At 47.7% G+C, this 24,878-nt stretch overlaps 1 protein-coding gene and 1 long non-coding RNA gene across 16 annotated transcripts; one reads left to right on the top strand and one right to left on the bottom strand.

Moving 5' to 3' along the window:
• The first annotated feature begins 4,091 nt into the window (after window positions 1-4,091).
• LOC110391160 (von Willebrand factor A domain-containing protein 5A-like) lies at window positions 4,092-23,985 on the top strand. Of its 15 annotated transcripts, none has more exons than XM_021382908.1 (19): window positions 5,136-5,189; window positions 9,606-9,737; window positions 15,663-15,718; window positions 16,154-16,401; window positions 16,507-16,729; window positions 17,078-17,220; window positions 17,349-17,475; window positions 17,862-17,989; window positions 18,075-18,220; window positions 18,736-18,880; window positions 19,146-19,291; window positions 19,791-19,899; window positions 20,784-20,948; window positions 21,089-21,192; window positions 21,492-21,673; window positions 21,830-22,036; window positions 22,505-22,728; window positions 22,890-23,016; window positions 23,211-23,985. In XM_021382908.1, the coding sequence occupies exons 2-19, from the start codon at window positions 9,730-9,732 to the stop codon at window positions 23,288-23,290; spliced, it is 2,568 nt and encodes an 855-aa protein (XP_021238583.1). In that variant the 5' UTR covers window positions 5,136-5,189; window positions 9,606-9,729; the 3' UTR covers window positions 23,291-23,985. The 15 variants fall into 15 exon arrangements, with proteins under 15 accessions (XP_021238594.1, XP_021238592.1, XP_021238595.1 ...); XM_021382915.1 differs by having other exon boundaries at window positions 5,141-5,189; window positions 17,364-17,475; window positions 18,132-18,220; window positions 19,212-19,291; XM_021382912.1 differs by lacking the exons at window positions 5,136-5,189; window positions 9,606-9,737 and adding exons at window positions 10,802-12,901; window positions 13,271-13,368.
• LOC110391162 lies at window positions 7,191-10,795 on the bottom strand. The gene is made up of 2 exons (XR_002433989.1): window positions 9,928-10,795; window positions 7,191-8,705 (listed from the first exon to the last, which is right to left on the bottom strand). It is a non-coding gene; the product is annotated as an uncharacterized LOC110391162 (long non-coding RNA).
• Window positions 23,986-24,878: the final 893 nt, after the last annotated feature.

The raw sequence follows: 24,878 nt of genomic DNA, 5'->3' as shown, positions 1-24,878 counted from the left end.
GGCAATATGCCTTGGAGAAATGACAGGCAGAAGAAGATAGAAAAGTTACTTGGAGTTTTAATTGGGCCCAGTGTGAGATTAAAGACTGGAAATGAAGCTGGACAGTGTGTTCCCACTGGGGCTCATTAGAGCAGAAACTTACAGGCGTTAATTACAAACAGAACAGAAAGACATAGAATTCTGCATCAAACTTCCCTTACTGAAGTCAAACAGCAATCTCCAGGTGTCAGGAAAAGTGATCCTTTCAATCAGCAATCCCCACATGCAGAATGTGGAAAGAAAGCACTGTGGATCCACCTATGCATACCTGTGCTTCCAGGAGACTGGCAGATGTACAGGCCGTGCTCTTCAGGCCTTCATTATAATGACCAGCCAAAACACTGTGACAGCAGTACATGTGCCTGACATGTTCACGCATCACAAACTTGCTGACAGGCTCTGTTCTAACTCACAGCTTCCTTCCCTACACCCTGATCCAGCTCATCTCTGGATTCAGACACATCCAGGCTTACATGTTGCATCTCAGCCACAGACCCCTATTACATTAGCCCTGGAATGCCTCCTTTTCTGCTCAGTGAAACCAAAACCAGGGGCTTAACAGCTTTCCTTGATGTCCACGTATCTCACTGCTTTTGAGGATGTTCCAAGAAAAGAACTACAAAATTCCACCTTATGACTGATGCAACAACACAGTGAACATAATGTTCATTATCTCTGTTACAAAGACTCTTCCAGTGCCCAACCACTCTTTCAGAAAAGTTTTTCCTAATATCCAGCCTGAACCTCTCCTGGCACAACTTGAGGCCGTTTCCTCTCATCCTATCGTTAGTTACCTGGAAGAAGAGGCCAATTCCCACCTTGCTACAACCTACTCAGACCATTGTAGAGAGCAATATGATCTTCCTTGAGCCAAATGTCCCTGATGAGACACCGACAGAACGTTCTGCTACTCAGCATCAGAATGAGAATAACTCACTTTTGCAGTGGCTTACAGCTGCATGGAGGGCTACTTGGCCAAATGAAAGTGATTTACCAATGCCCAGTAAAACGTGGATCATGATGGAAGAGCTACAAAATCAGACCTGAGAATTAGGAATGAAGGGGGCAATTTACCATGATTATTTTGAGGTGTCTGTTTTAATAACATTTATGGCAGGAATGCGTGATTTGATCCTGTAGCAAGTCCCCTGCAATCAGTATGGGACATTAGTGTCAATTTCAAACCCCTTGGTAGCAGGAGATATCACAATTCAAGCAGCAAATATAGGGGCTGACCTAAGAAAAACTGAATGTACAAGGTGAGATAAAAAGAACCAGTGAAGATATCTTGAAAACAAATATGGTTTAATTTGATACAAGCATGTCTACAGGCAGAGAAGATAGACAGGTGAATCATGTACTTCTTAGTTTGACTAAGCAATTGACTATTGATAATCGTTTTCAACCTATTCCAGAGTGACTGAAAAAGATACAAAGGGGAGTGGGCCCCTTTGTGATCAATGAGTATGCATGAATTCTTAAGACCTACAACCCAGAAAAAAGCCCTTCAGGTAGCTCAGCTTGTGGTACCTAGTGCCCCCCAAAACAAGACCTGGGTTTTGATGGAGGCTGAGGTCCACACAGGGTAAGGGCCTCTGTGGGGGACTGGAGGCCTAATGTTGAATTAACCATTTATTGGTCCAAAAAAAAAAAATGCAGCAAGTTGCGGCTCTTGTTAACACTGGTGCAGAAATGACAATGATTTATGGTAATCCATCAAAATTTTCAGATTTGCATGCTCTTATAAGAGGATGTGGTGAACAAGCAATACTCAGACCCAGCTGACATTGCATGTTGGCCATTTACCTCCTCATGAGTATCTTGTAGCCATGGCCCCAGTTTGGGAGCAAGATATTTGGAATGTGGCTGTGCACAGACCGATGTACTCATTCCATGTTTCTGGACATCAACCTTTACAATCACCATGCAACAATGAAGCAGATGCCTTAGCTGAATTCTAGTGGCTGGCAGATTCACCAGCTGAGCATGCTGCCCAGTAGCTGCATAAGAAACTAAGACATGAGGGACAGAAAACCATGTGGGCAGTGGTAAAAGCTTGGGATCTGTCAGTTCACATGTTTGATGTGACATGGGCTTGTCAAGATTGTGAAACCTGTATCTGAACACAACCACCCTCACTATCCCAAAAAACAGCCTACCTTGCCAGAGGACATGGTCCATTACAATGGTGGCAAATCAACTATGTAGGCCTTTTGCCCTGGTCTGCAGGAGCAAAATACGCCTTAACTTGTGTAGATACAGTAAGTGGCCTTCTACAAGGCCACTTACTGTACGAGCTTACCAGGCCCGTACACTCAGAGGACTCACAAAATTAACAGCATCATACAGAACCCCACAAGTCACTGAAAGTGATCAAGGATCACATTTTATTAGCACTCTTGTACAATAATGGGCTGAAGATAATAACACTGAATGATGTTTCCACTTACCATACAATCCCACCAGAGTGAGTCTTATAGATAATTATGATCATGTATTGAAAACAGCCCTTAGGGCTGACGCTCAATTTGGGAAGGGGTGGACAATGCAATTACATGAGGCATTAAGAGACAAATGAAAGATGTCAAAATGGTCGACCCAGTGCTTTACATGTGCTACAAACTACTTGGGTTTCTCCACTTAAGACAAAGATAAGGGGGACAAAAAAAAAATGCATAAAGCTGCAAACTGGCACCATGAACAACCTACTGCTCCCTGTCCCTGCTGGCCTTGAACCTGGTAACCACACAGTAGAATGGCTATGGGAGATACAAATAGGGCCAAAAGGGTGTGGTCTAGTTGCTCCTTGGGGGACATTATTGGAAAGGGGAAGTTCTGTAACCCCCCCAGGTGCTTGGTAGCTGGCCCAATAAAATACTTGTCAACACACCAATTTTTATTTTACACAGAACATTGATAATATCATTATGGCAGATCCAGGTCCCTCCTATGTTACCAGATATATCTGTGCAGCCTCCAGTATCAGGACAAAAATTCTGGTATAATCAACCTAGTCATACCCCTATTCAAGCAGAAGCATTGACACAAGATCACCATGTTGCCTGTGTATTGCTACTACTGCCAATTAAGATTAATCTTATTCCCTTACGGTCCACGGTTAATTACTTATTGATTGCACAATTCATATAATCCGTATTGTTCACCAGACTGATTGTTGGGTGTGTACCACTTCACTCACAAATGACAGCAAATGGTTACCTTAGTACATTAATCCAAATGAGATGCAGTGGAACCAAGGTCTTCAATGGAATAGAAGCATAAATAGATTGCCAATCTTCAATGAAATGGCTGCCAAAATAGTGGATGAAGTCCAAATGTGGGATCACATACAACCTCATCACCCTGTGGATCGTCACAGTATATCGGATGGTGTAGACTGGCTCTTATCTTTGACAGTGAGGGTATGACACCAGGTGCCCTATTGTGTCAAATGGAACTCTTCTAAGGGAACTTTTGCATGTGTGGGAGCTTAACCCAAAAGCTGGTGTAAGAATATTACCTTATGCAAATCCTTGAGTAAGAGCCGTAATAAGTCTTCCATGCATGTGATGCCATGGAGAGCTCTGAGGTCAATATGGCTGGCTAGACCTGTTATTTAATTGGGCTGTTTGATGTACTCAGGGATGGCCCTATGTACTCAATACAATACGCTCCAAACAATCACAATTGGCAATTGGCAAACCTTTCTCACCAGACATCAATATAAATGAACTGTTTGGTGATTCTGTGCAATGGCCACCTTTTTGCCACTGTCTGCTGTCACCACGCGACAACCAAGCCATCCCAGTCGACTGGGATCCCATCCCAGGGAGAGCAACACAGACACAGATGCTGTGGAGTCAACTCTCGTTTTCTGGAACTTTCTCAATGCCTTTTATACCCGTACATCCACTGTGCATGCCCGATCACTCCCGAGTCACGTGCTCACGCGCCCACCCCCTCCCTTTAACCTGCCTAGCACGAGGCATTACGTAAGCAAGCACGTGCCTTACTGTGATTGCAAAACCAGACGCCCTTCCTTTTGTTCACCATGCTGATCAGCACTCATTCCCTTACCGCTTTTACCCGCCTCAGTCTGCAGCAATTTCTACTGAATGGCAAGTATCTGCATTAGCTAATCACACTGCAGCAGCACTAAATTTAACCCAACAAGCTGTCAGGTTGATCAGCTAAGGATTAGAACAAACACAAAAAATTGTACTACAAAATTGCATGGCATTAGACAGACTGGCTGTTGCCCAAGGGGGTACCTCATTAACACTGATTGCTGTGTATATATTCCTTATGTTTCCAAAAATGTAACTCATATGATGACACAGATTAAGACTCAAATTATTCAAATGAAACAACTAATGAATGGTCCTATCTCTGTCCGGTTAGCCTCCATATACTTATGGTGTACACTATTATTGCATACAATCTTATTTGCCTCATTAGTTGCTGCACAATCAATTTTTTTTAATGTGAGATTTGGATGCAATGCACAACAGCTATTTTCAAACAGACTATGTCTCAGTTCAAGCAATAGAGGGGTGGAGTGTGTGGGAAAATACAGATCACGGTCTGAACTGGAGACTAGGAGAAAGGGCTTGTGTTAGCTTGGGAACACAAACAGGCTGCATCAGCCTGTGCTTCTGCATGTAGCTGGAAGAAACCTGTTTATGAGAAACAGTCTCGCAGCTGTAACCAATTATCCTTGTTTTATGTGAACGCCCTTGGCATGCAACACTGTTGTCTCCTGCCGTTATACATAAAGCTATGGCATTAAGGGGTAGCATGGGCACTTTACTAGCCAGCTGCTCCCAGTAATGAGAGTACCTCTCTATTAAATCAATGAGTTTTAACTCACCTCCATGTACTTTCTTTAGGATTGGTAAACCATACACTGGTGCATAAATAACATGAAATTGCAGGGAAGAGTGTATGGGAACTGCTGAGTCATGTCCTGAACCACTGATTGAGCACATGGAGGAAAGACCAGTCAGCCCTGGGAGCACAGGTGAAAGCAATTCACCTGTGTGACTGGAAGGCCTCATTTAAGGGCTGACTGCCACTGAGGAAGGATCTCTTTCTGGAGATCCCTCCTTGGTGGAAGCTTTTCCTTGTAGATGCAGAATCTTCTGATACAGGTGAGTCATCTACTTCCCTTCCCTTGCAGCGCCTTGCTATTGTGCTGGTCCTTCCATCTCTTTTGTAATGCCTTTTCCATCGTGTTGGTCCTTCCGATACCTACAGAAGAGCAAAACACTTTTCAGAGGTGCCCATTGCCAGGCTAAGAGGCAATAGGCACAAACTGGAACAAGGGATGTTCCATCTAAAATATCAGGAAGCATTTCTTTCCTATACAGGTGATGGAGCACTATCACGGGTTGCCCAGAGCGGCTGTGGAGTCTCCCTCCTGGGTGATCTTCAAAAGCTGCTTGGCCATGGTCCTGGACAACCTGCTCTACATATCTCTTGCTTGAGCAGAGGTGTTGGACCAGGTGACTTCCAGAGATCCTTTCCAAACATAACCGTTCTGTGACTCTGTTTTGAAGATCTCCCATGATCAGGGAAATGTTTTAGATGGCTGTTTGATGGTGAAGTGTAAACAGCAAAGTGTAAACAGTGATTTGACAGTCATGGGGTTAGGAAAGGAAGATCTAAGGAACAGGTAGGCTGTGCAAAATGTGGATGCTGGAGTGCATACTGAATCTGGTTGGGATGCAGTTAACTTTCCTCATAGCAGCCCATAGAGTGCTGGGCTTTGCACTTGTAGCTACAACTGCATTGATACTGCACCAGTAGTCCATGGTGTGGCAATTATGGCACTGCAGTTTGCTCCAGAGAGCACACAGGGAGAGTGGAAGACTATCTGTTTTCTCTCTTCTGGAAACAGCAGGGAACAGCAGCCTGTTGAAACAAAAACGGTGACCATCTGCAGCAGTGGCCTAGCTGAGGCATGTAGGGAGGGCACAGTCTGCTTCCCTGCTCAGGAGGCCAGCTCACCTAGCAGCCATCATCCTTCCAGAAGAACTAGACCTAGGCATGCTCTCCACTTGGCCAAAAATCCCCACCAGAAAGAATGCAGTGTCCCAGACCAGCTGCCCACGCAACGTGCAGCTGTTCAGCTCTTCAGCTGCAGGGAGTGCCTGAGCCTGGCACAAGTACTGGAGGGTAGCAGAGATACCGCCAGTGTGCAGCGTGAACCGGTGGATGATCTGCTCAGCCTGGCAGCACAGCTAAAGGAAGAGGTGGAAAGATTATGGGCCACCAGGGATTGTGAAAGGGAGATGGACTGATGGAGCCATAACTTGCCATTCTTGAAAGAGAGCCACTGGGGGGACACTCCACAAGGAGTGGAGGACCCCCTGCCCTCTCATCATCAGGGAGAAGGAGGGGATTTAAGAGAGGAATGGAAACATGTCCTTGCTTGGGGTGGCAGGTGAACCCAGTCTACCTCACCTTCTCAGGTGCCTATGCACAATAGCTATGAGGCTCTGGAACTTGAGGGACAGGAAAACGAGAATACTGGTGAAGATCCATCCAGAGGGCTGTCTAGAGTGATTCAGTCAACCTCATGCCTTAAGACTACCTCTGCCAAGAACAAAAGAAGGGTAACTGTCATAGGTAACTCCCTTCTGAGGGGAAGAGAGGGCCTGATAAGCCAACCCGACCCTACTCACAGGAAAGTCTGCTGCCTCCCTGGGCCTGGGTCAGGGACATTACTTGGAAGCTCCCTGTTCTGGTATAGCTTTCAATTATTACTCTCTTCTGGTAGCTCAGGCTGGCAGTGATTAAGCCATGGGGAGAAGCCTGAGCCCTATTAAAAGGGACTTAGGGGCATTGGAGTGGTTAGTTAATGGAGTGAGAGCTTAGGTTGTGTTTCCTCCATCCCTTTGGGGAGAAATGCTGAGAGTAACAGGAAAACCCACCTGTTCAATACATGGCTTAGAGGCTGGTGCTATTGGAGGATGTTTTATTATTATTATTTTTTATCATGGAGTAGTTTATTCAGCACCAGACCTACTGTCAACTCATGGAGTCCACCTGTCTCTCTCAAAGGGGGGAAAATGATTCTAGCCCAGAAGGTGTCAGTGCTCACTGAGAAGGCTTTAAACTCCTGAAAGTTTGAAGGGGGAAGGAGACAAAACCAGGCTCACTGGAGATAAGCCTAGGGGCAGTATGCCAGGGCTGGGGGTGAGGTCAATAGCCCAGCTGAAGTGCCTCTATACCAGTGCATGCAGCATGGGTGACAAGATGGCCCAGAAGGCCTGAATTTTTCCATCTGTCCAGGCATGCCAGCAACATAACTTGCCTTGAGAGATCAGCCGAAGAGGCATTTATTTACTCAGGGCTTGGTGTGTATGTCCGTATCCATAGCAGATCTTCCAGTGCGCATGGAGCTGGTGCTGGTGAGGAGGCCAGGCCCCACACTCTCAGCTCTGCTTGCTGCCGTGTCCCAGCTCTAAAGTTTCGATATTTATAGCCTTCTTCTCCAGCTCCATAGGCAAGGCCCAATGGATTTGTTGGACTGGAAGCCAGGGCTGTGGGGCAGTTCTCTGACATTTGTCACTGCTCCATGCATTTTTGGAGGCATCTTGGAAAGACCAGGAGGCCTTAGCAGCTCCAGTAGTGGGCATGAGGCTCCAGTTTTCAGGTAGATTTGAGTAGGGCCAAGCTCTGACTCTGCAGGTCATTGTGGTAGCCAGAGGTATCACAGTGCTCTGACAGTGGGTCTGGTACAGGGCTTTGGGGGGGCACAGTGCTGGGCCCTCTCTTCATGACCCCTCCTGCCTCTTTGCAGCTCTCTATCACCTGCAGCCAGTGGCAGAGATGATCCTTTTGAATACTGACTTGTGCAATCCAGGAGAATTTAGACCAATAAAGCTCCTCTCATGGTGGCATTACAGGGGAATTGACCTTTCTTTCCCAGAGATAGTGTTGGGAAACGCCCCAAGTTTTCCCAGAGGGTTGCCTCCTTGCGTGGGGAGGCACGACCACTCAATGTGAGTGCACACAGCTTCAACTTTATTGTAGCAACAAGCCTTTATATAGCATACTTGTTTACAGGATCCAGGTTTCATGCAGCCAAGCGTATCAGAGAACAATGGTGTTTCCCAAGCAATTTTCATATACAGAACATCTTGCTAAGCTGCAGTGTACTATACACACCACTGCACCTGCACTTATCAATCTATTTCTTTCATCTAAGATTACATCGTAAGTCATTAGTGAATATTAGCTACGGTGGCTACGTGCTCCTGAGCGCATTGCTCTGCAACAAGATAGGGAAGGCCCCACACTGTGGTCACACCAGAACTGGACAGGTACTGAGGGCCAGCGTCACCATGGAGCCATTCTCAGTGATCTTTGAAATGAAGTGGTGAACAGGAAAGGTTCCTTAGGACTGGGAGAGAGAATCCTTCTCTTCTCTTTAGAAGGACCATAAGGAAGAACTCAGGCAGCACAGGACACTTGGCCTTCCCTTCTTTTTATTGGAGAGGTCATCAAGCAGCCCAACATCATCCTTGCCTATCTTCTGAGCCTCTTTCCAATGCAGGGACTTATAGTCCATCACACAGGGGCCAGAGCAGCAGCTCTGTTAGTGGTACCATTGGAAAGCACAGGCTCTGAATGTTTTGCTCCAGCAAGAAATAGCCAACCTTGAAAAGAAATGATTTTACACTGTTGGAATCAAGTACAACTGCTTCTGCATGCATAGGAGACTAGTCATTTTCCCTTATTAAAATTATATGCATCATTATCAATGGAAAGACTTGAGCATCTCTCCTCACATTGTCTGAGATCCTTCTGTGTGCCCATATTTACTTACACACCTTGGGAAGAAACTCATCACTCCCCGCTATCAAATTTTGAAGTCACTCTGAGGTGGGTTAGTCTTTGCCAACTACCAGGTTCCCACCAAAGTGCTCTCTCACTGCCTCTTCTTGGAAGAAATGAGAGAAAAAGCTTGTGGGTTGAGGCAGGGACAGGAAAATCACTTATCAGTTGCTGTCATGGGAAAAATGGACTTGACTTGGGGAAGAATAAATTAATTTACTGCCATTTAGAAATAGAAGTGGATAGTGAAGAACAAAGACGAAACTACAGTCACTTTCCTGCTCTACTGCTTTCTTTCCAGGCTCAATTTCATTCCCAACTCAGATTGTAGTTCTTTATAAACTGCTCTAGCACGGCTCCTTTTCTCTGCAGACAGTCCTGCAGAAACAGACTGCTATAGCATGAGTCCCTCACTGGCTGCATACTAGAAGACTTTACCCTAGAAGCTGTTCCTGCTACAAGCTGCTTCTGTGTGGGTTCTCCGGCAGCTTCTTTCAGAGCATGGCCACCTACACTTGCATGGGGTCTTTCATGGGTTTCAGTGTGGCTACCTGCTCTGATATGGTTTCTCATGAGCTGCAGGGGGGCAGCCTGCTTCAACATGGTCTTTTCTACATCTTGCACAGAAATCCCTGCTCTGGCACCTGGAACACCTTCTTCTACTGATCTTGGTGCCTGCAACACTGTTTCTCACACATTTTTCTCACTCCTCTCTCTCACAGCTACTGCACAGCGTTTTTTATGCTTTCTTAACATGTTATCAGAGAGAAGCCACCAGCATCACTGATTGGCTCAGCTTTGGCCAGTGGCAGAACACTTTTTGAGCCAGCTGGAACTGACTGTCTGATGTGGGGGTAGGTCCTGATCTCTTCTAACAGAGGCCATACCTGCAGCCTCCTGCTATGAAAACCTTGGCATAAACCCAAGAAGCAGTCAAAAATCTGTTTATTTTTACATATTGTCTGCCTGTAAGAATGCTTGAATATGTCCTGGCTTATAATAAGAATTGATTTGACGCACAAGTAATTTGCAGAGTATACATACCTCTAATTGCTTCCTTAACTTGTAAAAGAGCAAGGCCAAGATCCACCCACCCAAGGCTCCTCATTGCCCCTAGGAAGGAAAAGATCTCTAGCATTTGCGAGAGCACATTTCATAAGCTCGGCTAGTGGAGCATGCCACAGAAAATGCATGTAACCCTAGCTACATCACAAAGCTTTAATAGCATGAAGCAGCCACCTTGGCCATTTCCTTGCCAGAGTCATCAGAAAGGAAATGTTGGTGTAAGGCACATGGAGAGCCTTCCAACTCCAGTGCTGAGGGATTCAGGCCCATATGGACACAAGCACTTGCAGACTGGCTTAAAGAAAGGAGATGAAGAAAAAATATGCACCAAAACTGAAACTGGTGTCCAAAAAAAATCCCCCAGAAAACAAAACCAAAAAACCCCACACCTCTACAGCTCCTCACCAAGGTGAGGTGACTTCTCCTACCTAAGAAGAGTAACTGCCAGCACCTGTGCGATGTCTCTTTGTGGCAAATATCAAGGTGTCCTACTTTTGGTGAGGGTAGAGTTAACTTTTTTCCTAAGAGATAGAATTTTACTGTGCTCTGGATTTAGGATAAGAACAACGTTGATAACATACTGCTATTTTGGCTGTTGCTGAGCAGTGCTTACACTAAGCCAGTGATTTCTCAGCTTCTCAGACTGACCTGCTCATCTCACTTCAAGGGAGTGAGTGAACAGCTGTGTGGTGCTGAGCCGCCTGCTACGTTAAACCACAGCGATCCTTTTTGGAATCCAACGTGGGGCACAAAGGCTTGAGATAACAACAGGTCTGACCAGAGCATGTTAAAACAAAATTTTTATATTACTGTAGTTTAATAGCTGCTGGTCACAATGTTATGTATATTTCAGAGACCCTATGGTATATGATCCTTGTTGTGCTGTTTACCATCTCTGGGGCTGGAGTTCCTGCTGAGCTGCACTCAACACTGCTCCAACCCTTGTGACAGGCCTTGCAGCCGCTCCAACCCCTGCAACAGGCTCTACAGTTGTTCCGCAGGCCATGTTGTGTCTCCAACCCTTGTGAGAAGCCCTCCAGTTTCCCCAAACTCTGTGACAGGCCCTGTGACTGCTCCAATCCTTTCAACAGTCCTTACCACTGAACCAGAAAACAAACCCTTGCTGGTATCAGTTGTTCCTATACATAAGATGAAACAATGGCTGTGAAAAACACATCATTTTGTATGGAAAGTAATTCCCACTAAGAAGGAGATGGAAGGAGAGGCTGAGGAAGGCTCCCAGTGAAGCTGGACAATGACAAGAACACGAGAAGAAAAAGGTAGAACTCATAAAGGAAGCAGTAACCATCTGACCCTGAACCATGGGTGAGCTATAAGATGTGCAAGAACACCTCAGCCATCATCTCAGTGAGCACACTATCACCTGGCTGCTCCGGTGCTGGGACAGGGAATCCAGACAGCTTGGATCCCCCTCTAGGAAAGGTGCCAAAGACAAAGCAATTGCAAAAGAGAGACAAGCCTTCAGCCTCTGGAGGTGACTCTTGTCAGCCAGGAAGGAAAGGTATCCTTTCAAGAAAGAGCTGGCATGTAGCCCAGGCAAGTTGACCATCATGCAGAAAATGTGTTCAGTACATGAAGGAATTAACCATGCTGGAGGTGATATATAATATTGACATGGAATGGCATGGGTATGTGAGTTGCAAGGAAAAACAATCACAAAAAGAGTTCTCTCAGGAAAACTGCCACTGCAGTTTCCAGTGACCAGTTCCCCAGGCATGTTAGATGGGCTGATCTTACTTCTGAACATAATGAAGGGACTTGTGATTTGCATTTACAAGAATGCATATGAGATGGATACTACAATCAGGACTAGAGGTGCCCTGCCACCAGCCAGGTGGAGGAAACAGACAGCTGAGTTTGTTGGACTGTGTGGATTCAATGGCCTGGCACAACAGACCCATGATGTTTAAGGCTCTAGTCGACACTGGTGCACCCTAGTGCCATCAATTTATAAAGGGACAGAACCCGTCTGTTTTTCTGGCATGACATGGAGATCCCAACAGCTAATTATACCAAGGCCGAAGTGAGACCACCAGGGAAGGAGTGGCAGAAGCACCCCATTGTGACTACTCTGGAGGCTTTGTGAATCCTTGGCATAGACTACCTTAGGAGGTAGGACCCCAAAGGGTGCACTTTCAATGTAGCTGCTTTGGAGGTGGAGGACATAAAGCAGCTGTCTACCTTGTTAGGTCTCTCATAGGATCCTTCTGTTGTGGGGCTGCTGAGAGTTGAAGAACAGCAGGAGCCAATTGCTACCACTGTTGTGCACTGGTGGCAATATTGCACCAACTGAGACTCCCTGATCCCCATCCATAAGGTGATTCATTGACTGGAGAGGCAAGGAGCGAACAGCAAGACTTGCTCACTCTTCAGTAGTCCCATATGGCCTGTAGGGAAGTCTGATGGAGAACAGAGGTTAACAGTGGCCTATCTGAATGAAGTCACAATACTGCTGAGTGCTGCCATGCCAGACATGCTAGAACTTCAATACGAACTGGAGTCTAGGGTGCCAACTTGTCTCCCCCAGTGTGTGAAATGACAGAGAATTTCAGAGTGTATATATACATATGTGTGTGTGTGTGTATTCATGAGAGAGAAAGGATGGTGAGGAGATGACTACAACTACGCCTTCAGCAGCAGAAATCAACTCCTTACATCGCTGCCAACAGCTGGGACTGGTGTCACCCACATCTGACTGCTTCCTACTTTGGATTTAACAGACTCTGATATCTTGCATGGACAGAAAGTTAATGAGGATTTGATTAGATTATGTGACATTAAGTCCAGGTGTCATTCCTTTCCTCTTCAGAAGAGGACCTTAGCTCTACAACTGAGATGGCAGACAACCTCCACAGGTGCCCTGGAGAGAGATGCCAGGGGTCCAGCATCCAAAAATCATTCACGGACACTGAGTGGTCTCCATCAAGAGTTGGTGAGGTCTTTTAAGTATCCATCATTCATTAGTTCATAAAATCATAGAATCACAGAATTATAGAATGGCTTAGTTTGGAAGGGACCTTAAAGATCATCTAGTTCCAGCCCTCACACCATGGGCATGGTTTTCCAGTTCCTCAGGTACAGAAAGTAGCATCTACACCTGGGACTCTATATCTTAGGACCTGAGGGAATTACATTAGGTTGCATCAGAAGAAGTTTGGATTGGATATTAGGAAAAAGTTCTTCCTTGAGAGGGTGGTTAGGCACTAGAACAGGCTCCCCAAGGAAGTATTCATGGCACAGAGACTGACAGAGTTCAAGAAGCATTTGCACAACACCCTTAGACATATGGTTTAATTTTTAGGTAGTCCTATGTGGAGCCAGGAGTCCACAATTCATTTTCCTGCTCACAGCCACCAGGACAACTGGAGACAGCATGACGTGTTCAATCAGTTCTTGAAGGTAGTCATTTCCCAATGGCGTGTTTATCCACTTCCTCAAAGAACCTGACCTCCACAAGTGTAATGAGAATGGAGTCACTGTGTTAAAATTTGAAAAAAAGGCAGCTCGAATTGTCTGTGATGATCAAGGTTGTGGAACCATCCGCACAGCCCTCTGTATTGTTTTGTCTGAAGAGCACACCAAACCTGACAGGCAGTTTGAAGGAAGCTGCCCAGGTTTGATGGAGAAGTGAGAGTTCAGTGCTATGCACGCTCCTAGAAAAGAGACAATCAGGGTGTACTCTGGGATCAGTGCATCTGAAGTCAGGTGTGGTTTGGCCTCTTGAGCATCTGTAGACCACAAATGAAGTGGATTGTCTCAAGCTGCTGCCAAGAAGGCATGAGTATGGAGCAGGCTTATGCAAGGAAGTTGAAGACAAGTATTCCAATCTAGCAAAGACAGGGGATGCCCAAGTCAAAAGGAGGTTTGTGAGTTTGGGCAGATCTACCAATTCTCTCTCTTATTCTGCTGGCCAGAATGTTGGGTTTGCAGCTTTTCAATCCCTCACTCAGTTAACAGCCCAGGACTAATCAGTATATGGACCTGAGCCTAGCCTCCAAATCTGGCTATGAGACAGGACTGCGGAAGAAAGAGTGCCACTGCCTCAGGCACACACCAATCACCACTCTGCTTGCAGAGGCTCTTGGCAGTTAATATTTATTGCATCAGATGTGAGGACACAGCAGAAATGCTGGGCAGTAGGAGAAGATTTGGCAGACGCTGCTTGGCCAGGAGCAGTCCTGCTGAATGATTTGCAGCAGCTTCCCTTGGGCAGCGAGTGCTGGGCGTGCCCTATGCACACAAGCCTGTGTGCGTGGAGCATCCTGCAGCAGAGGAAGACGTTCCCCGCCCTGGAGGTTCCCCCCGCAAATCCTGTCCCCGCCCCCGCCCGCCTTCGCTCGTCTGTCCACCCGTCTCTGCCCCTCCTCCACTGTCTTCACTGCAGACGTCCCTGCATTTACGTAGCCCTGCATCTTCCTATCTGCCTGAGCATCTCTTGCTCTATCTCTCCTTCCCTCTCCCTTCCATCTCATATCTCATCCATCTGCCTCTTACTCTCTATCCTTCTTTTTCTTCCGTCTCTCCCTCCCTACATCTGATTGTCTGTCTCGTCCCAGCTGATGACCTAAGCCATTATTCTGGTGAGTGTCTGCTTATTTGTCCTTCATTTTGTTACTTTCTCCCTGTTCTCTGTTCATTGTCCCCACTCACTGGGAAGAGATTGACCCTATTCAATCCATCCCTCTGACCATTCCTTATCCCTACTCCCCAGAGGATATGCATCCTATTTGCTCTGCCTGTCCACTCTGTCAGCATGATGGCAGGGTGGGGATTTTTCTGATGCTGCTCATCCTGCCACCTCAGAGCAGGAACTGTGGAAAGTGAGGCAAATATGTCCGTATCAGAGAGACATATGGTTGAGTTTGGGGTTGAGGTGGTGAAACCCATTCACCTCCAGATACTTGGCCAGAGGGCAACAAAATATTACTTAACTACACCCTCCCACTAGTGCTTTTCTGGGATTTATTTGCTCTGCCACCATGGAATACCTGACCCTGGCTTCATTTCTCTCTCCACTATGTTTCCGCATGCTGCCTGGCCTTTCAGTCTGCCCTTCTGAGTCACTCCATGCATATACTTTCACAGGTGCAATCTCTTGTGCAGCTATATTCACACAGTACTGTTTATGATGGGTACCCACTCATCTCTTCTAAAATGGATCCCTCCACCTTCCCATCCATCCATCCATCCATTCATCCACCCACCCATCCATTCTTCCATCCATCTGTTGGTCCATCCATCCATCTATCCTTCCATCTATCCATCTACTTAACAAAAATTCTTGCCTCTGTTTGTATACTTCTTCATCTGCCTGTCCCCAAATGGATCCCATCTGCTGTTCTACCCATGCAGATATGTACTGACATCCATCCATCCATCTGTCAATCCATCCATCCGATCTTGCTTTCACACCTGTTTTCCTTTTATCTCCTCTCGCTATCCTTCAGTTCTCTTCAGAATTCTCTCATGATGGGGATGGGGTGCAGACCTCTTTAGTGCAAAGATACTCCTGGTTAGTCTTTATGAACAGGGATTTCTGAATCTCTGGATTTGCTCTGGCTATGCATGGTGGCTTAGGGCCTCCAGGCATGTATATAGGGATGGGGAAATTACAAGGAATCTTGACCAAATAGAGGTTGCCTGGTGGTGTCTGTGGATCTCTCCTCTTACACGAGACCCCTTCCTGTCTGCAGGTCTCCAGAGATGTGGCATCAGAGCTTTGGACTTCTAGGAAAAAGCTACATCAATGGTGAGGGGGGGATCAGACAGCTGAGGGACATTTAGGGGATAGGGTATGCTCCCAAAAAGAGGTAAAGAGAGGAGGAGGATAGGTTGCTGTAGTGGGAAATGTCTGGACTGGATATTGTGGAAAGAAACAAGGATGAGAATGGTGAATGGGTCTACAGGATCAGGGTGGAGAACAGAGGGATGGATGGGGAAAAGAAGCTGGGATGCACAAGTAGACCAGATTTTTTATGGCAGGCTCACACTAGATCCTCAACAATGTTATATCTAATCCATACACAAAGACTTAGGATCCCCTTTTGCCCTTGATGGGGGATAATCTCTCCTTGTGCAACACTGAACTGTCAGCTGTATTGGTCTCCATGATGTGAACAGCCACACACTGGAAACAGTGTGTTGTTCGTGGGTTTGGATGGAAAGGTTGCAACTCTTCCAACAGCACCAGGATCCTTTTTATTGGGGAAGGAGTTCCACATACCCCTGTGCCCACTGCCCCTCTGTACTGCTGTGGTGGATGTTGCTATCCAGGATTACGTAGCTGACGTGGTCACTGAACTGATCTACCATAACGAGAGTCTGAGCTCCTCAGAAGTCACCTTCGTCTTCCCCCTGGGCCCCCGTATGGCCATCTATTCCTTCCAGGCCTGCAGTGAGGATGCCAAGGTCAAGGCTGTGCTGCAGGATGAGGTACCAGCATTCAGGAAAGAATGGCAGAACCATGAGAGCAGCATGGGATGAGCAGTCCATGGCCTGCTTAGCGATCAGCTTTCTGTTCCTCTCTTTCCCATCCAGAACCAGCGGCTGCACGAGGCTACAGGGGAGCAGGAGAATTTTGAGTACCTTCAGTATGAGACTGAGAAATCAGGGGAGGTGTTTGCCTGCTTCCTGGGTTCCCTGTCCCCTGGCAAGGAAATGGTTGTGACCTTACGCTATGTCCAAGAGCTGTCACGGAAGCCAGATGGAGCAGCCCAGTTTGTGCTGCCATCCACACTGCATCCTTACCAGACACACTACAGTGAGTAACCTGAAAAGAAACCTGCCCTCACCGTCACATATCCTAGAGAAGGGTACGTGACTGAGAAGAACCACACTCCCCATGCACTCTATGAACAGACCCAATGCAACCTCCTTTGCACCCACTGACATTTTGCCACAATGCAGCCCCTGAGCAGATCTGTGCTTCCTTCCTTGTGTCCTTTGAAGTGGATCCATACCTCCCTCATGAATTTCCCACACATAAACTCAGAGACACTTCCAAACAATTTACTGACATCCCCAGTTATCTCCACATGTCCTATGCCAAATCCCACATGCACTACATGGAGAGCCAGTGTCCTCCTTTATGCCATATTTCTCCCTGCAGCCTGTAATTGTCGCACTGGCAAGCTGCACTACAGCCTCCTGCTCACTGCCAGCCTGCAGTCACCCCGTGGTGTGGCCAGTGTCCAGGCCAGCTGTGCCCTCACTCCTTTGATCTACACTGCCCAGGACCACAGTACTGCACAGGTATGCCCTCCTGAATGCCAGAATCCCAGGAAGAGGCATCATCACTGAGCAAAAAGGGATGCACTGGATCAGTGCTGTGCTCCCAGTCTAATGCTGGGCCTGGCTCTCTTCCTCCTGTGTAAAACCAGGCAACCCTTCTCCAGGTCTCACTTGCTGGCACTCCCCCAAATCATCATTTGGAGCTGCTGGTGTATTACGGAGAACCCACTGCAGTCAGTGTTGTGGTGGAGAAAGGAGACCCTGCAGCCACTTCAGGTGAGTTCAGTTGAAGAGGGAACGCAGGGGCACCTCTGGGTATCAGGAGGTGCTGGGGCACAGGGAGACAGTGGGGACTGTGGGATGAGAGGCTTCTTTGGACTATGGCGTGGGAGACATTCAGGTGGGTTGGTGAGGGTCTTAGGGCTCCAGGGTGTGGTGCTGGGTACACTGTGGTGAAGTATTAGATGTACCAGGATGGGTACAAGGAACTCTATATAGTGGGACACTGGGCTGTGCAATTGGTGGACAGTAGAGTATCAAGGCACCAGTGTGGGGTATCAGGGTCTCTGGGATGGTGGATGCTGAGAGCACAATGAGGAACAGAACGAGGATGAGGAAAGTGGTCCCAAACTGGGCTTGATCACACTCTGTATCTCCTCCAGGTTCTCTGTTTGGTGATTCCCTGCTGTTGGTGACACTGGCACCCAGCATCCCTGATGCAAAACCTGGGCAGCGCCAGTCTGGAGAGTTCATCTTCCTTCTGGACAGCACTTTACTTGAGCATGCACAGGTACCTTCACAAAGCAGGGAACAAGCAGGGAGTAGGCTGAGTAGGAGCACAGCCTGAGCTTTAGCAAGACCAATCTAAGGACCAGGGCATCTGTATCCCCCACCAGTATTGCCCAAGACCAGCCTGCTGTGTCCTTCCACAGGATCTCTTGCTCTTCCTTCTCAAAAGCCTACCCCTGGGCTGCTACTTCAACATCTACTGCTATGGAGCAACACCTGTGGGCATCTACCCGTAAGCAAACATGGGGCAGGCTGAGTGCTATGTAGCTGGTGGGTAGGGCTGAATACTGTGGAGCATGGCTGGGTGCTATGGGGCTATGATAGATGCTGTGAGGCAGAGTGAGATGTCAGAGGGCAGGTTGGGATGCTCTGAAACAGGCTGATTGGTATGGGGCAATGTTGGTTACTGGAAGGCATGACTGGAAGCAGTACTAGAGAGCAGGGCTGAATTCTGGGGAAGGGATTTTTGTGGCACTATGGGAGAGCATCTCTTGGGGTTCTGTTGAGCAGAGTCTTGTGGGAACTAGGACTCAAGGTCTCTTTACAAACTAGTAGGGGTCAGGGTCTTGCAGAAAATGGTGGGGTACAGCTACGGTAGTGGGTCTCAGAGAGCACCAGGACTAGCATAGAGTAATGTTGGCAAGCATGCTCATGGCAGGGATGTTGGAGCTATTCAAGGCCCCTTCTAACCCAAACCATTCTATGACTCTATGAATGTGCTCTGCAAATACATTCTGTCTGCCGTAGGCAGAGTGTTGAATATACCCAGGACAACGTGAATGAGGCAATGCAACTCATTCCCACGACTGGCTCTAGGCTGGGTGACACGGACCTGCTGGGAACCCTCCGCACAATCTACAGCACTCCCCGCCCCTGTGGACATGCACGCCAGGTCTGGGCACAGGGGCATGGAAGGATGGAAGGATAGATGTCCCAGGGGTACAGAACACAGGAGATGGGGCAGTGGAGGGGGGAGTGAACTGAGCAACCCAAGGGGAATGCTGGTCATAGGTGAACAAGAAGGATACTGTGTGGTGTGGAAGAGTGCAGAAAAAAACGGGTCTACATCTCAAGGGGTTTCTGTCCTGAGTGGATTTCTCTCTGGGGGTAGATTCTGTACAGGGGATCTCTCTCCTGGGCCCTTCTCTCAATTTCAGGGACCTGCTGTCCACATTTTGTGGTCCTTGTGCAAGGGCTCACCACTGATGTCTCCTGTCTCCCAGCTCTTCATCTTCATGTCTGGGCTACCACCTGACAAGGAAGCCATTGCTGCTGAGGTCTGCCGTCATCGCAACAGCCACCGGTAATGGGGACTCTGCCCCCAGACTTTCAGTCACTCCGTGATCTCTTCCCATTATTGATGAGGGTCCCTGTTCACCTGTCTCAGTCCTTGGGCTTGTTCACTGTTCCAGAGACTCTTCTCACCTTGCACAGCTCTGTCGTTTGTCAAGCCTCCATGAGGGAGTCCTTGCCTAATACTCCCACACCCAAGGCACCTTTCACAAAGGGAGCAGGGAGATTGAGGTACAGGGGTTGTACACTCAGATGTACCCTCAAGCTCTGCTCCAGCCCCACTAAACTGGCCCCAGATCTGCTCCAGCTCTCCTCTGACAGCTCCCTGTCTAATGCCAGCTCCAATCCCAGCCCTTCAGTCCACTCGCTGCTATTCCTCCTGCTCTCTTGTTCTGCACCCCAGATTTGTTTCCCCAGCTATAACTCCAGTATTCTCCACTCTTTTCCCTGCATCCTTGCATCTATGCCTGGCCCCCCATTTCTGAAACCTTTCCTTGTTTCTGCAATAGGTGTTTCTCCTTCTGTTTCTCCACGGACAGTGCTACTCTGGCCACAGCTCTGGCCAGGGAGACAAACGGTGAAGCTGTCTATGTCTCTTCTGACAATGCAACAGTTCAGGTAGGAACCCAGGAGCCCTGGCTGTTGCCCTCTATTCCACAAATGCACAGCCTTCCAGGTACTTGGGCAGCCCACCCATGGCAGCCAAGACCTAGCTGCCCCTGGGAACCCAGGCACCCAGGCTTCCCTGACTCCACCCAACTGCCCCACTCCACTGAGAACCCCAGAGCCCAGGTTTCTCCCGTGCTATAGCTCACAGACCTGACTGCTCCCAGGGAAGCTACCTGGTGCAGGCCATCTGCTCTGGTTAACCTGGCAGGCAGCAAAGCACCTTGCAGTCCTTCGCTCAGTCTCCACCAGTGGGATGTGGGAGAAAACTGGAAGAAAAGGTAAAACTCAAGAGTTGAGATAAAGACAGTTTAGTAGGACGGAAATCAAAGGGAAAATAATAATAATAATGATAAAAGAATATACAGAACAAGTGATACACAATGCTGTTGCTCACTACCCAGCCAGTCCCCCAGCAGCAGTCTCTCCCTGCTGCAGCCATCCCCCGCCCCAGTGTTATCATTTAGCACAATGCCATTTGGTATGGAATATCCCTTTGGCCAGTTTGGGTCAGTTGTCCTGATCCCGTCCCCTCCCAGCTCCTTGTGCTGCCCCAGCCTTCCTGCTGGCAGGGCAATCTGAGAAACTGAAAGATCTTTGACTTAATGTAAGCACTGTTTTGTAATATATCAGCGTGTTATTAATATTATTCTCACCCTAAATCCAAAATCCAGAACTGTGCCAGCTCCTAGGAAGAAAATTAACTCTATCCCAGCCAAAACTAGAACACCATTGATCGCATCCCAGTGTCCACTAAGAACCTCTGGGTGGCATGGGGCCACATGCTGAACTCTAACGGAGTTGCCAGATGGTGGTGTTCTGCCATCTCTCCCCAGGTGCTGAAATGCTTGAAGCAGGCCCTCAAGCCAGTAGCTGAGGGAATCTCTCTGGACTGGACTTTGCCCTCTGGCCTGGAGGTTGAGGTGCTGGGAGGCACCCCTCAGTTCATCTTTCAGGGTCAGCACATCTTCCTCTATGCCCAGACCCATGGAAAGGAACAGGTGAGAGCTGGGGCTACTGTCCCAGTTAACTACAGTTACCTTCCAATGACCTCCCAATAACCACTGGTAATCTTCCAGTAACTTCCAAATATCACCCAGCAGCCATCACGTGTCTCCAGTAAGTTCACATGTGTTTCCAGGATATGAAGGAGGCCAATGGTGTCATGACATTGCAGTTCAACCTGGATGGCCAGGATGTCATTCACAAGATCCAGTTCCCACTGTGCCCACAGGGAGATGGCCGGTAAGAGCATCTCCTTGTTTTCTACACGTGGACTCCAGCTGAGGAAGGACACGGATAGCTCACACATTCCCAGCTTCCATGCACTAACCCAAACTGGGAGAGAACCCAAGTGTCCAAGCATGGTCTCCTTCCCTGTTTTGAACCCACATAGACAGGACCCAGGAGCCTGGGCATCACTTCCTTCAGGATAGAAGGGTCCATGCATCCAGGTCTCTCCTCTGCTCTCCTCACTCCTGAAGGGAGAGAAACTCAGGCCCTTTCTCCCCAGGTTGTCAGGCCTCACCCCAATCTGTCCCCAGGCTGGCTGGTCATCGTCTGGCTGCAAGATATTTGCTGGAGAAGTTGTTGCCAGAGGTTGTGAGAGGGTCAGGAGATGAACCAATGCAGCGTGCAATTGAAATCAGTCTCACATCTGGGATCATCTGCCCCTTCACCAGCTGTGTGGGTGTTCGTACATCACGGAGGGTCCCCTGGTACCATGGTAAGGAAAGACACTTGGGGAAAAGAACTGGAGAGGTATCTCCAAGGGTTGTTCTCATTCCACAGGAGCCAGAAGTCCAGACACAATATGCATAAGCCCCATCATGCTTTTTCCCCATTACCTTAATTCAACTCCTTTCCCTCTTTGCCCTCGAAGGGCCCCTGGCACTGCTGTCACCTCGCCAGTCATTCGTTCCCTGCAAGATCTTTGAGCTACATGGCACCTCTTCTGGCAGTTCCTGCTTTGCTAAAACCATATGGACCCCACCTAGCTGGCTGACTACAGTCCAGGAGTCATGGATTGCCATCAAGCATCTCACCAATGGCATTGCTACCTTACTCCAGCATGGGGCTCACAAAGAAGGTATGGGGCTTGGACACAGAGGGGAGATACAGGGATTAATTAATGTCTGATAGGAGTGTTATGTTGCCCTTTTACATGTCTTGTTCTTGGTCTTGAAACTAATGAGTTTGGTCTTTCTCTTAATTATTCTTAAAGCTGAAAGTCAGCAATTGTGGGATCCAGGTCAAGGACACCCACACAGGCATCAGGGCTAGTGCTTCAACATGAAAGCACATCTGGATGACATGTGTTGAGGGTGTCAGGAGACCACTTGTGCACTTGGCTGGGCAGAAATGTCAGGAGAAGAGGAATGACTAGGGGATGTCCAGAAAGGGTTGGTGATAAGACTACATTGAGGACATGCAGGGAGGATCTCATTCTGCAGGTAACAGCCCAAGGAAGAGTATAGATAAGTGTTCTGGGGCACTGCACAGGGGAATGGAGAAGGGTCATCTTCCTGTGATTCCCTGTTCACATCTTGTTTCACAGTACCTAAACAACCACGACCATCCATTTCTTCTCTCAAGTATGTGGATTCAACGAGATTTGTTTTGTGCTCTCCAATTTTGGGGCCCTGGATGAGTAAAGCCATTGCTGAGTGCAGAGAACTGGTGGCACTGCAGAATGTAGATGGCTCCTGGACCCTCAGCTCAGGTTTAGCTTCTGTGCTACAGGTCGATGAGGCTGAAATCAAGGGAAAGATGCCTTGTGAGGTAAGAGGAAGGTCCTTTCTGGTGGCAGTCTGTAGTCCTGGGGCAGAGAGAACTAGTGAAGGGATCAGAAACCACCAGCCACAAAGGAGAGGGTGGGAAGGAGTGGGGGTCAGAGAGGATGTGCACAAGTGTCTGCTGACAGATTCGTTGTTCTCCCACAGGTCACAGAGCCTAGTTTTTGGGCAACAGTGCTGGCTGTGACCTGGCTGCAGAGACACAACAGGTGTTACCATGAGCTATGTGACTTGCTGGGGGCCAAGGCTGTAACCTGGCTGTGCAGCCGAGCGGGTGAGTCTTGAGGCTCCTTTTCCTGCAGATCTACACAGCATAGCCTCCTCCCCATTCTCTCCAGTGGGACTTGCCTTATCCCTTTACAGGACCTCAGTTTCCTGGGGGCAGGTGAAATAGTCCTGTGCCTTCTTTCTCCTTTCCTTCTGTGGACCTTCCTTCCTGCCTCAGTCCCTATCTCTCCCTCATTGCAGTGTCTCAGCTGGACAAATGCCTGGAGGCAAGTAACACCCTCCTTGGGAGCAGTGTGAATCCAAGTGTCTTTAGGCTATGAGCTCAACATCAGCATACAGAACATCAGCACCTGTGGAACAAAATAGGGCCACAAAGCATAGCTTAAATTCACCTGCCATGCTGCAACCCCACTGCTGCTGCCAACTAGGATTTTACACAACAGATTCTCCTCACTTGTGAGATGTCTTCTACTAGCTGGGCTGCATCTGCATCATGCTGAACACAACAGAAAACCTCTAGTTCACAGCCTCCAGCATGTTTGTTTTAGCTGGAGGTGGGAGTGGAAGGGAAGCATAACTTTTTTCATGGAGTGGTGGACCTTTCCAAATGCAGATTTGGCAAAATGGGCTACTGGCCTACTCACAGATGGCTTCTCTCCTGACACGGAAGTGCCATGTACCCTAGAAAACAGGAATGTTTAGAGGTGTTAACAGAAGGCATAGTAACCGTAGCTCCCACTAAGAATGTGCTGCATCACACTTCCTGCCTTCCATGCTGGCAAAGTCTCTGGTTCATTTTCCAATAAACTGTAAATTTTCTGCAAGTTACAAGATGTGACAAAGCCTTGATCTTAGCTGTAGCAGCACTTTGCCCTGCAGATAGATGGTTGATGGCTGACTTACCCTAGCTATAGCAGGAAAGTTACTGGGTCATTAATGATTTACCTTTATAACTTTAAGGTTTTCACTCCATTGCATTATGTGACTCCCAAAATAAATGCTGTTCTCCCTTTAAGACTCACCTTTTCTGTCTGGAACAGACAAGTGCACAGTACAGAGAAACAATTATGTATCGTTCCCTCCCTGAAATCCTAAAGAAGACACTTTCCAAGACATGGATTATTTGTATACCACTAGGAAAGCTGGAAGAGGTGAAAGCATTCCAGTGTTTTAGACTCAGAACTCTGTTTATGGAAGGAAGAATAAAAGAGCTTTCTGTTGGCCTTCCTGTGAGGTAAGGATTTCCAGAGAGAACAGGGAGGCAAGAGATATGGGGTGAAAAAAGTGACACTCAGACTTGGGTTCTCATTCTCAGGCACCAAGAAAATCATGGCTTTTCCCTGAAGATTAGAGGAAAGTGCAGTATTTGCTCAAGATATGCTGGAGTGTTCTGATGTATCCAGTGGGTCTTTACATATGGGAAACTAGAGGTGAAGATGTTGTTTAGTTCTGCCCCTGCCTAGATGTTTTCTCTCCTGAAAGTCTAGAAAGTCATCACAATGTACCATGGGGTAAACTCTCCTAATTGTGCCTGTTTTCAACATCTCCAGACACAGTCCATCCCAGCCTAAAAGAAATGTGTATTTGAGTTTGGGTGAATGATCATTTTGAGCAACTGTCCATCCGAGGATTTCTATGGACCACCTAAGTGCGCTCCTTAAGCATCTTCATTTCTTTATAAAGGCTCTAAAGTCATGAGGAAGAGATATTAATGTGCTCACCTGCAATGTTGGGAAAACCCTGGGAAGGAGTATGGCACAGACTTTCCCTTAGCAAGTAGTTTACCACGAGGATGCACTAGATTATGTCCTTCCCCAGTTCAGTATCTGCTCATGCAGCCACTCTCTTGTAATACTGAGAGTAGAGCTCCAAAACTACAGGTGAACACACTCAATATCTCTTGTTCTG

This window comes from Numida meleagris, unplaced genomic scaffold, assembly GCF_002078875.1.
Source record: "Numida meleagris isolate 19003 breed g44 Domestic line unplaced genomic scaffold, NumMel1.0 unplaced_Scaffold310, whole genome shotgun sequence".
NCBI lineage: Eukaryota > Metazoa > Chordata > Aves > Galliformes > Numididae > Numida > Numida meleagris.
This window is presented reverse-complemented; position numbering and strand designations above follow the sequence as displayed.

What these genes read in the sequence shown, in the direction of transcription:
- LOC110391160 (XM_021382905.1), top strand. Translation starts at nt 12,805, where the DNA reads ATGGCAGACAACCTCCACAGGTGCCCTGGAGAGAGATGCCAGGGGTCC. An exon ending in CCTGTGGACATGCACGCCAG is followed by an intron (nt 18,881 to 19,145) that starts GTCTGGGCACAG and finishes TCTCAATTTCAG; the next exon opens with GGACCTGCTGTCCACATTTT. An exon ending in CTGGCTGTGCAGCCGAGCGG is followed by an intron (nt 23,017 to 23,210) that starts GTGAGTCTTGAG and finishes CCCTCATTGCAG; the next exon opens with TGTCTCAGCTGGACAAATGC.